This window comes from Strix aluco, chromosome 2, assembly GCF_031877795.1.
Source record: "Strix aluco isolate bStrAlu1 chromosome 2, bStrAlu1.hap1, whole genome shotgun sequence".
NCBI classification, from domain to species: Eukaryota; Metazoa; Chordata; class Aves; order Strigiformes; family Strigidae; genus Strix; species Strix aluco.
The window spans coordinates 52157086-52169731 of record NC_133932.1 but is presented as its reverse complement, the minus strand read 5'-3'; the positions used below and the strand labels follow the sequence as shown (position 1 = coordinate 52169731).

The window sequence follows — 12646 nt, the reverse complement described above, 5'->3', positions numbered from 1 at the left end:
CTATCTGGACTTGAGGAAGGCCTTCGACACTGTCTCCCATAAGATCCTCACAGACAAGCTGCTGATGTAGGGGCTGGATGTGCAGACAGTGAGGTGGATTGGAAACTGGCTGAATGGCCGAGCCCAGAGGGTGGTGATCAGTGGCACAACATCTAGTTGGAGGCCAGTGACTAGTGGTGTACCCCAGGGGTCAGTACTGGGATTAGTCCTGTTCAATGTCTTCATTAATGATCTGGATGATGGGCAGAGCGTACCTGCAGCAAGTTTGCAGATTACACAGAACTGGCAGGAGCGGCTGATACATCAGAGGGTTGTGCTGCCATCCAGAAGGACCTCAACAGGCTGGAGAAACAGGCTGACAGGAATGTCATGAAGTTCAACAAGGAGAAGTGCAAAGTCCTGTACCTGGGGAGAAACAACCCCAGGCACCAGTACGTGCTGGGGGCCACCCAGCTGGCAAGCAGCTCAGCAGGAAAGACCTGGGATCTCCTGGTGATTACCAAGTTGAATGTGAGCCGGCAACGTGCCCTTGCCGCAAAGGTGGCTAATGGTTCCCTGGGCTGCATTGGCAAAGTTGCATTGGAGGATCTTAGCAATGTATAGAAATATATGAAGGGAGGGTGCAAAGAGGACAAAGCCAGGATCCTTTCAGTGGTGTCCAGTGGCAGGACCAGAGGCAATGGGCACAAACGGAAACACAGGAGGTTCCCTCTGAATGTCAGGAAACATTTTTTACACTGTGAGGGTGACTGAGCTGTGGCACGGGTTGCCCAGGGAGGTTGTGGAGTCTTCATCGGTGGAGATATTCAAAATCTGCCTGGTCATGGTCTGCAGTAACTGACAGATTGAGCAAGGGGCTTGGACCAGATGACCTCCAGAGGTCCCTCCCAACCTCAACCCATCTGTGATTCAGTGATTCTGAGCAAGCAGAGGTACACGACGGGGTGAGAGGCGAGGAGGGGAGTGCAGCAGGACTTTCCCAGGAGCGAGCAGCCCTCCAGTTTGGCTTTTGGGAAGCTGCTGGTGAGAAGATGCTCCCTCAGGGCCACGTAGGCGGCACCTCCCCACCACAGGCGCTCAGGGCGGGGGTGTGATTGCTGCGTTACTGATGCACCCATCCCAACACAATGCTGCAGCCGCCATCGTCCCCATCCAAGGGACTACGTCAAGCTTTGGGAGGAGACACCTGCATGCTGCTGGCAGCATCAAGAGAAAGCTGATTTAAACAGACACTTCTGCAGTCGCAAAAGCAGTAACTCCTCTTCCCTGTTTGAACAGAAATTTGGAGTACAAAAGCTTCACCGAATCAGAGGAGCCTGCTGGGTCGAAGGGACGTCACAGAACTGGGTGGCACGTGACTCAGCAGTAATTATGGCTGGCAAATTTATATTTGCCCTTCACATGTCAGGTTTAATACATCAGATTTCCGTGCACTGTCTCCGCCTCAGAGCATGTGTTCAGCTTACTGCAGGCTAAGCAAGCTGCTGCTGTTTAGGCATTTCTGTACTATGCCAAGGGAAAAAAAAAACCACCATTCGAAAGGTTTATTTTTCAGAAACTGCTGCAAGGTTCCTCCAAGCGTGACAGTTTAGAGACCCCATGAACTGGAATGTGCTGTGGATATGCGAAACTCAAGCATTTGGGAATAGCAAGATCAATCTCAAATGATTTCAAAGCAGAGCTCTTTTTATAGTGCCTGCTTATATGTAATACTATGTATTGTGTGAGCGGTCGTCCTTTTGAAAGTAGGAGACTGTCAGTTAGGTGTTACATCCCATTAGTGGAATAGTTCGTGAATAGAGCAGAGGAAGGGAAAAGGCATCTGGCAGTATGGCGGCATGTGCTATCTCCCTTATGCTTGGGGTACGTCACAGTTTCCGCTGCAAATGTAGGGGGGGTTTTGTGAGGCTTTCAAATTGGGTATAAAAATTCACTACAGGTTGAAATTTGTCAGGCAAATGCTCTATTCCTTCCACAGCATTTATCGTCTGTCTTGTATATATTGCCCTTGGGAGTAAAGACACTGGTTTCAGGCCCATGACAGGATTTTTTTTTCAATTGGTCTGATTTGTTTTTAAATGAGAAGAAAGTGAGTTCTCTCCTCCCCAGAATGGATTGCTAACTACAGGCTGTTGACAACAGCAATATAGTTAGCAAATATATGACTCTAACACGGCTCTTTGCAGGCGATTAGCCTGTGCAGTAGGCAGACTGCTGTGGTATTTCTCAGCTGAACTATTTAAAAGACCAAAGTAAAATCAGCCAGTCAAGCTGCTGCGTTTCAGAACCATCGTGTTGTGTGCCGAAGCAGTGTATACATATTGTCAATGTCCCGTCTATAATGTGCCGTTTTGCACTGCCATAATGATTTTCTTTCCCTCTTGCTCCCCCAGGGCTTAACAGCCTGGATGGGAGCCTTGACACAAACAGGTTTGCCTCCCGGAAGGATCCATAATGCAGTGGTGGAAAATAAGAGAGTACCTGTTGCATGGGCTGCGTCAGAGCCTTATTATTCCTCCAGCATCTTCTGAAATTGTCTGATGAGATGCTCTTATTTTAACTGCTCCTCAGCAGCATCCAGCTCATCCTCCACGACATAGCTCCCATAGAGTGAGAAGTAGCACAGGGCAGTGCGTAAGTGCGTGGTGAGCAGGGGACATTGTGCAGAGGAATGGTGAGCAAAGGCTGTGGGTGTAGCTTTCATACCGGTGGTGATATCCCGGTGCAGCCCTCCCTTCTCTCTCTGGCTGGTACCAGAGTGAATCCTGCCTGTCCTTCCAACATCTTTCTCACCTTGCCCTGTCACTTTTGCACTTTAGGAAGCACTTTAAGTGCCTTCTAAACCTTAACAGGGAGTTGCTGGGTATTTGAGTCAAGGGAACAAAGTGGGAGAGGGCAGGGCTAAACTGGGATATTTCCTCTGTGCTACTCAGAGGAGACAGAAAAGTGCATCCCCAGAGGTTCCCCTTTGAGTATGACCAAGGGGAGGCATCAAGCCCCCTTTCCAGAGGCAATAGGACCATGTTTGGGGTCCCAACTGTGAGCCAGCAGGAGGGTGAAGGGCTGGTTGCCTTAACAAATGTCCTGTGGGTCTCCTCCGCTCTGCCTGCCCCATATCTCAGAGGGGGTCACCATCAGCCCTCCTGCGAGCAGAGGGGGGACAGGTCCCACTGGCCCTCCTGGTGCCTCTGCACCCAGCTGAGGTGTGTGTGGGGGTATCAAACGCAGCTCCGTGAATGGTGAAACACAGGGGAGAAGGCTAGTTCACCATGAGCTATGAGTTGGTTACTCCTCTGCCCTTTGGTGCTTGAGGATTACTAAAAGGGTGTGCACGATAGCCAGGATTGTGAGTCCCAAGTGCCTGAATATGTGAATCAGTGGGAAGTGTGAGAGGCAAACACTGCTGAAGTCATCTGTGGTTTGCATATATGGGAGAGCCCACCTGTACATTATTTGTGTAGTAATAGCTCCATGTATTTGCTGTATGAAAGCTCACTTTAGCCAAATACATTTTTTCTATTCTAGTAACAAAGCACCAGTAACAATATCATAGAATCATAGAAGGGTTGGAAGGGACCTTAAAGATCATCTAGTTCCAACCCCCCTGCCATAGGCAGGGACACCTTCCACTAGATCAGGTTGCTCACAGCCCCATTCAGCCTGGCCTTGAACACATGGTGAGGCATCCACAACTTCTTTGGGCAACCTGTTCCAGTGCCTCACCACCCTCACAGTGAAGAACTTTCTCCTTACATCTAATATAAATCTACCCTCTTTCAGTTTAAAGCCACTACCCCTTGTCCTATCACTACATACTCTTGTGAAATGTCCCTCTCCAGCTTTCTTGTAGACCCTCTTGAGGTACTGGAAGGCTGCTCTAAGGTCTCTCTGGAGCCTTCTCTTCTCTAGGTTGAACAACCCCAACTCTCTCAGCCTGTCTTCATAGGAGAGGTGCTCCAGCCCCCGACCATCTTCAGGGCCATCCTCTGGAATGTAGTAAAGCCTTTATGTGTATATGGCTTGAACTATGCAAACCAAAATTTGTAGGACGGAAGATGACTTATAGTTGGTTGGTCAATGACAATATGTGTCCTTGTTGCCCACTTGCATATTTACTGCAGAAGGATGCAGAAAGATGGGTTGGGCTTCAGTCGCTGAGACTGCTGAGGACGGGCAGGCCCAACCCTGAGCTCCTTCAGAAACCCATGCTTCAGTAGAGTGCAGGTTGGGTGCATGGTTTTGTGGTGCATCGAGGGTGATGGGGTGTGCTGCCATGCAGTGGCAGGACCAGCCCGACGGGGACCAGGGTGTGCAGGACCTGGCATGGCGCTCTGGTCAGATGTGTGCTGCCGGGGGTGCTCAGCAGGTCTGCTGTCCTCCCGAAGGGTGGTGGGGTGTCCCTGTCAGGAGTGCTCTCACCACGGCCCTTGTTAATGGGCTTCTGCAGAGCAAAAATCAAACATGTTGCTTCTGGCGGAAGAATCAATGACAACAAGCAGTGAGTTTTGGCAAAATGTTGAAGTCCAAGTCCGTCCATAATTTTGTCCCCAAACTGTTCCATTAAGTCAAGACTTCTCATTTTATTTTGTGTTTGATACTGTATTTATACTGAAGGGAAACCCATTTTTTTCATGAGGTTCTGAACAGGGCATCCCACAAAGGGAGCATCTAAGACCCTTCCTGTAGTGTGCACAGTATAATTTGAATTCTGTGTAGATAGCGAGGTATAAGCTGTGGCACAGATGAGCAAGCAGAGAGCAGGGATAGCTGTACGCGGTGCAGTGCTGCGGTCCCACAGGAAGGCACGCCACAGCGCTGAGAAAAGTCTGTTGCATGGCCGTCAGCAGGAGATAAAAAAAATAAGCTAGAGTTATCACCACCCCTTTCATGGCATTTTTGTATAGCTAACATACCATTTCCTGTACAGTTACACACATCATTGCCTAGTGCCATGAACTTAACTCTTATCAGCACCCCAGTGGGAAAGCCCGGTTTATTTACAATAGGGCTCGTTTGTGTGTTGCAAGCTTCTTTTCAATTAAAACAAATAGCAAATTAAATATTAAATAGATAAGTAGGGAAAGTGAAATTAATTGATTTTTCCGGCACTGAGATGTGGTAGACAGAGGAAACTTAAGGCAATTTCACTGAATTATATTACCTTCATTTGTGTATATTAGGTACATGAAACTTGTTTTAAAAACTGGGTAACTCTGAATAATTTATGTGCAGTAAAGCAGCAATCATAAAAACCACCAAAAAAACCCAAACCCAGCACATACTTTAGGTTGATTTTTATTAAAGAAGAAATACAGTATAGCTATCACTGTTAATACCAACATTGAAAATTTACTTTAGTTTAAGAAGTCATCTCCACGTTGACTTACGGTTTTGTACTGTGTACTTGGTGTGCATAGTATAAAACAGGAGTCCAGCAACTATAAAACACCCCTTTGGACAACTTCAAACTGTCTCTTGATCCCAGCTCTTCAAACATTTTCTCTTTGGAGGCTTAGGGACTTGGATCCTTTTCACTCTGTCTGCTTACTGACCTTGATAATAGGTGTTTAGTGTAATACATGTTTAGCAGCCCTGGGATTGCCTCCCAGGTGAAACCGAAAATTGCTTTACAGGGCGCAGGAGGCACTAGTGCTGGGACTCCGCTGTACCTGGCAGCCAGCTACCACCAAGCTACAGGCTGCGGGCAGGATCGTGAAATGTTTTTGAGTGTGTATATGTATATGTAATGAATTGTTCGGGTTTTTTTCTGTAGTGATCACATGCTCAAGAAGCAGGTGCACTGGAAGTACAGAAAGCTACACTTCCACATAGGAAGGGTGAGGGGGGAAAAAAACCCACCTCAAACCCATAAACCTGGGTCAAGGGTTGTACCTCCCTTTCTCATCTTCTCCTTCCCCATGCACAGTGGGGCCCTCCCGGAGGCAGTGTGGGACTGCAAGATCAAGAATATATATTTATAGATCCCAGAAACATAAAGGATTCAGTCTAGAAAACAGTATTTGACTATGCTTTAAAAAAAAACACCAACCCAGCCCACAGGCATTTCTTCAAGGTGTCTGATGGTGATAGATGAGCTCTTCTTCCCCTCATCTAGATATTTTCTCTGCCTCTAGCCCTGTCACCTTTTAAAGCAGCAATGGGGGAATTTTATTATGTTTTATACTTTCATCTTCAGCAGTGATCTGTCTCTCTCTCCATGGGTCCATAAGCATGCTAATCCCTCAAGTCTCTTACGCAGCATAATTTTCATCTTAATTTTTCTATTTCTCAACGTTAAATGGGTTTGCCAGGGGAACAGGGGGTCATTTCCTGTCCCCGCCACATCATTAATTCTCTATGAAAACACCACGATCTCACGCTTCTCAAGCAAACAGAAACATTGGGAAGAGCCAGTGTCATGTGCAAAATACTCAGCTGTGCTGCAGCAGCTGGAGGAGCAAAGATGCTGGTGTACACTGCAGAGACCACAGGGTTTTAAAATGGTCATTTTAAAAAGAAGGAGGGAGAGATTATATAAGAACAGTAGAAAATGGATTTTTAATTACTTAACAGAAACAGCAACATCTATTTTTTTTCAGCTTGAATCTGCTGAGCGGTATCCTCATTGTCTTTATTTTTAGAAATGATTGCTGTTCCTTTTTTTTTTTCAGAACAAGACAGGCCCAATCTTTTTGATACGGATACTTGTCACTTTCTGAATAAGGGGTTTGATTTTTGCTCCTGTTTTTTGGTGCTTGGGCACCTCTGCCTGCCTATAATCTGTCTTGGCTGAGGCTGGAAAAGGAAACAAACAAAAAAACCCTCAACCCTGTATTTGTGAATGTTTTCTGCAGAACATTTCATGAGATGAGAACAATCCGGAATTACTCTCCTTAAGCCAGAAGCAGGAGAGGAAAAGAAATGACTCATCTGTTTACTTTTAAAAATCCTTTTTAAGAACTCAAACGCGCCTGATAAATTATTAGCATTTTACCCAACCAGCCTCCACTATTAACTCCTGGTATTTTTGTAGTCTTGCACTCGCTGTAGCATCTCACTGCCAAATCCAAGGATTTACAAGTCTCAGGAGAGACTTGGGAGATTTCTCGCTTCCCTGCCTTGGCCATTTTTTAGCCTTTGTCTGTGGGGTTTGGGGTTTTTCTCCCTTTTCCCTGTCCCCTTAGCAGGTTTGTTGGTCCTACAAACACGTATGTGAGCAAATTATTTCTGTAAGCGCCAGAGCCAGCGAAGCTCTTCGCGTGCTCTCAGACATAGACACGTCCCCGGGCTGGGACTCCTCACCCATCCAATTTTGGAGTGGTGCTGCCCTCCTTATCATCCCAACACCAGTGTGTCTGCAGGATGCAGGGAAGCACCTCTCTCCCACCAGCCCAGCTGCCCGGCTGGCAGCAATGACACACGTTTTGCTCCTAGGGAGCAGGATTCAGCTGTGTGCAGGTGAAAAATGTAAATTTGGGGTGCGCCGGTGCTTTCCCATGGTAACGCAGTTGAAACCGGACAAGTTTCCATGGTGATTATTACTACGGCAGGATGCGCTGCACACTTCAGGAGAGGCACGGGCAGTGCCAGGCAGAGCAGCCAGCCCCCAGCCAAAGTCTGCCAACGGTAACTTGCAAGGAGGAAATTATTTATCTTTCTGCATAAATGCATACGCAGCACCATTAATTTGCTGCTTTTTTTTTCAGGGGGAGGGGCATGTTAATCTTTTCAGGGAATAGGCTGCAACTTTCACTGCAATCATGAATGGAAACCATCTCTGCCCTTTTTTAATTGCCATTTGCTCGGTTAATAGAAAGTGTTGGGTTGTCAAAATAAATTTGAAGTTGCTTTGAATTTTTTGTTATTTTATGGGACTTAATGAATCAGGTGCCTGGTTCACATTACTGTCTCCATCTAGCTCTGTAGCAGGGTGAGCGTTGGGGTTTGGTTTGGTTTTGCCGTTGCCCGGCTGTGCTCCTTTCTCACTCTGCACACAGCAGTTTCCGAGGTGCTGTATGCACCGTGTGGCGCTCGCCTGCTTGCCGTTAGTAAATCCCACTGGGATGAGAAAGGGACAGTGTTATAGGGGAATTGAGTATGGTAGAATATTTCTTAGCTGTGATATTTTTAGAAATGTTTGTTTTGGGGGCTTTTGTTGAGTTAAAACAGCACACTGTCGCTGGGCTCTGCCACACACTGTCATTAGGTGAAGCTTTGTTTAAAAATGTGAAATGGACAGCCCAAGTCCTTGTGTCAGGCTGTGTACTGGGAGGGGGGGCGGGTTGCCTGCAGGCAGTTCTTGAGGCCTTTTATATTATCTGTGTTTACAGCTAAATATAAGTTCCTCAAAACTCTTCGTACAACACTCACGGATGTATGTATATCCAGCATCTCTGTATATATAGTACACTGTATTATGGAGCCGTTAGCCTGAAGTGTGGAAACATTTAACAGCTTTTCTTTGGCGATGGGGTCTTTAAAGGCAATGGCAAATATTATTTTAAGGAGGAGATTTATGCAGTGCCTAAAATATGTTTCTGGCTTGCAGGCCAAATTATGTTGGTGCCGATGCTCCTGGCAGCCTGGAGCCGCCACGGGTCCCACTGACGGCGATGTAGAGGTGGCGTCGGCAGAGCCCAAGAAGCCCTGCGACATGGAGGAGCTGTACAAGGATGCCCCAAACCTGCCCATGGACGTCACCAGCTCGCCCTCGGCAATGGCCAACAACAAGCTGGAGAATGGGGTGGCCCAGCTGATCACGGCGGAGGCCTGGAACATCAACTCAGCTGACCTGATGAAGAAGGCTCTGTCCCCGCTGGTGACAGTCCCTGCACCCTCCATCCTGACGCCGCCGGCCGAGTCACAGAGCGGGGTGGCCCTGAAGGTGGCGGCCACTGTGCTGCAGCCCATCTGCCTGGGGGACAGCCCTGTCGTCCTGCCCATCCACCTGCAGGTCGCCGGCAGCGCCGCCCCGCAGATGCCGGCCACCAACACCACCACCCCCTACGTCATGACCACCCAGGGTCCTGTCCCGCTGCCCGTGCTCCTGGAGCAGCATGTCTTCCAGCACCTGAACTCGCCCCTGGTGCTGCCCCCGGGGGCCGCCTGCCCTGGCAGCCCCCTGCACACCGGCCTCTTCCCCGGCGCTGCTGCCCCTGTCGGGCAGCCCCAGCTCCTGGACCCCAAGCCCTCTGGCCAAGCACAGGAGCCCGTCCTGCCCCCCGTCTTTCAGACGCCGGGATTCGCCGCCGTCCTTCAGGACCTGTTTCCCTCGCAGGGTGCCCTGGGCTCTGCCCCCTGCCAGCCCCCCCCCGATTATGCTGCCCTCCCACCCCAGGCCTTCAGCTCGCCCCTCTCCCCGCTAGTGCCCCCTGCCACGCTGCTGGTGCCCTACCCTGTCATCGTGCCCCTGCCCGTCCCTGTCCCCATCCCCATCCCCGTCCCCATCCCCGTGCCCCACAGTGCTGAGGCCAAGGCAGCCCCCGACCTGCCCAAGCCACCGCTCTTCACCCCCCACTCCTGCAAGGGCACCCAGACCCCCCTGGAGAAGGAGGAGACGAAGCCTTTCGACCTCCTCCACCCACGGGAGTTTCCCCAGCTGAGCCGCCACACCGTCATCAAGATGGGCGGCGAGAATGAGGCGCTGGACCTCTCCATGAAAGGGCCACCTGCGCCCCGGGCCAGCGAGGCTGCCCCGCCACCGCCGCCCGAGGATGGGGCCCTGGACCTGTCCCTCGCCTCTTGCCGCAAGCCAGTGGGGCCCCACGGGGAGGTGGCCGGCACCGGCCCCACCACCGCTGCCGAGGCCGGTGCTCACCCTGCGCCGGACAAGCTCCCGGGCCCAGCCGCCCCCTTCACCCCCTGCAAGCCCCAGGAGGCGTCGGGCAAGGTGGAGGGCAGGGGGGTGGGTGGCGGGCCGGCCGAGCTACTGCGACAGCCGCAGAAGTGGCTGGTGGAGCAGGCGGGCAGGGCGGGCTGCGAGCCCAAGGCCGGCAACAACATCGAGATCGTCAGCACCTCGCAGACAGCCAAAGTCATCGTCTCCGTCAAGGACGCCGTGCCCACCATCTTCTGCGGCAAGATCAAGGGCCTGTCTGGGGTCTCCACCAAAAACTTTTCCTTCAAAAGGGACCTGCCCCAGGACTCGGTGCTGCAGTGCTATGACGTGAAGAGCCCACCCGAGCCCCGGGACAGCGCTGAGGCCCTCAGGAAACCCGTCAAAAACAGGAGCGTAAAGCTAAAGAAAATGAACTCGCCGGAGATACATATTCTTCCAATCAAGAAGCAACGGCTCGCTGCCTTTTTTCCAAGAAAGTAAATTATGGGTTTTTAGAATTTTAAGATTATTATGAGAAGAAGAAAAAAAAATAATAAAAAAGATGCACTTGGTTTTAAACTCATTTAAAACTTTAAACTATCTTTGTAAGTTATTTTTGGGGGAAGGGGGAGAGGATTGGATGTAGAGTCCCTATAAGCTGGGTTGGTTTTTCTTTTTCCTTTTGTTTTTTTTTGTTATCAAATTTTGACTTTTCATGGGAAACTGAATAAAAAGCAACCTATTTTTCAAGCAGATTGCACATTTTGCAGCTTTAATGGAGTAATGGATGAGTCAGAGTGGTAAGAGCTATTTTCACTGCCATAAAGTGCTTTGATGATGTAATTCTTCATAACGGTTAGAATGGAAATTTCAAAATAAATGTTTGTACGTGCTAATTGGTTGCGGCATTTTTTGTCATTTCTGAATCACTTTCAGTGTACAGAGAAGGTTTGGCAAAAAGTCTGTAAACTGTAAAGCGCCGCAACTGACTTGTGATGAGCCTAAATTGTTAAGAAAAAATAGCAGGCTAAGAAAAATTATATTGTCCCACAGCACTGTCGGAGAGCACGTCGCAACAGCCGCTAATGATGCGCCCAAACGAGCTTCCAGAGGAGCAAGAGCAAGCGAGCGGTAGAGCCCAGTGTGCACCTAATGCCAGCTTCATTGCGGGAAACCCGTAGGAAACCGTCTTAAAATATTGAGTAATATTAGCAGTCATTTAAAAGAGAAATACCTAAAAGTTAGGGGAATTTGGTTGCTGGAGGGTGGGAAGGGAAGGAAAAGTCACATAATTTTTCCCAGCCTGGCTACAGATATATGGAAAAGTTGTTTATTGTTAGTTTTCTAGGTTTCTTTGATGGCTGAAATCAATGCACGTGAAAGAGCAGAACTGTGTAACTTTTATCACTCGGCAGTGTACAAGTCACCCACGTCAATGGAGAAATGTGAATGTACAATTAAAATAAAAGTTCTGGTAGGTTATGGGTTTGCACTTGTGTATGGAAATGAGCTGGAGATGCATTATTGTCTTGTCAGCTTTTAAGTTCACATGGCTCATTTGTAAAAACCTGTCCCAACAGAAGGATGAACGCGAGAGCAGGAGAACAATTTTTGGTGAGCACTGCCTTTTTTGTGGTTATACCTGTTCCATAGAAAACTTCTTTTTTATTATTATTGTTTCAAATGACATGTTCCTAGCACCGCACCAATACTGTCTAAATAAAAAAAGCCATTGTAGACCCATCAGCTGGATGCCGTCACGTGCTAACTATGCCTTCCTTTACCTAGCTGTAGCCAAACTACTTCCAAGGCTCCTCTTGGCCAGTTTTGGGAAGGTTGTTGCAGTTTTTTGTGCACTGAAAAGTTGCCCAAAAAAGCAGCTTCAGGGTTAGAAGTCTAATAACACCTTAGGCACCAGTGTCATGCCGAAATCTGTTGAAGCTTTCGATGCCAGCAGACACCAATTCACTACTCAGAAAATGCATCTGCATTAGGTGGTTAGGAAAGACATGCTCTCTGTTTTCTCGGGCTGAAGGATCCCTGCCCTCTTGCTTCATATGAAAGTGGAGGACTTTCACATAAGCGTAACATCAAATTCTGTCAAACTCTTGCTTTTTAAGTGTTTTTAAAGACGTTTATTTTTCCCAAAGCTGGCAGAACCAACAATGTTCAGAAGAGCGTAAAGTGTTGATGGACTCATTAATGTTTAGTCATCTGACTATTTTTTAAATATTTTTTTTCTTAATTGAAAATACTCTGCTACTTTGTTTTGCTCCTTCCAAGAAACCATGCTGATGAAATGTGTCATCTTCGGGTTAGTGCAGTGCAGAGACTCAGGATTTCAACATCCCTTGTGTTGTTGGAAGGCAGCAAAGCTGAGCTACATGAGCGTGCAAACTAGACCCGAACGAGACGTGAACAATGTGTGGCAATAATGGGATAAGCAGCTTCTCCCTTAACACTTGGGACAGCCATGCCAGTTGTCACTGTCCCACTCTCTTTCAGCTGGGCCTGTTCCAGAGTGTCAAAGACCTTCTGAAAATCTAGTTTTTCCCAGGGCTACACCAGATTATTTAAAAAGAAGGTCACAGCATTAGCTGCTGTCATTGTCATTTTGCAGTTGACAGAAGCATGTTTAAAAAAAAAAAAAATCCAGAAATTTACTTTGATTTTTGTTTAAAAAAGTATGTGCTTCTCACACTGGTGGTTACATCTGCTGCACCGACCGTCCTGATCGCTGCCATCCTCGTGCGAGCGTCATCCCCCACAGCATCCTTGGCAGGCGGAGGGAGGGTGTCCAGCCACTGCGCACTCCTCCTGCCAGCCACA

The 12646-nt window shown here is 48.5% G+C and overlaps 1 protein-coding gene across 1 annotated transcript in view; it reads left to right on the top strand.

Moving 5' to 3' along the window:
- Positions 1-10713, top strand: part of RAI2 (retinoic acid induced 2) — a 47469-nt gene extending 36756 nt beyond the window's left edge. The window contains exon 2 of the mRNA XM_074814714.1: positions 8549-10713. Within this exon, the coding sequence (XP_074670815.1) occupies positions 8654-10318 (1665 nt within the window). The 5' untranslated portion in view covers positions 8549-8653 and the 3' untranslated portion in view covers positions 10319-10713. The remainder of the gene's footprint in view (positions 1-8548) is intronic.
- The last annotated feature ends 1933 nt before the right edge of the window (positions 10714-12646 follow it).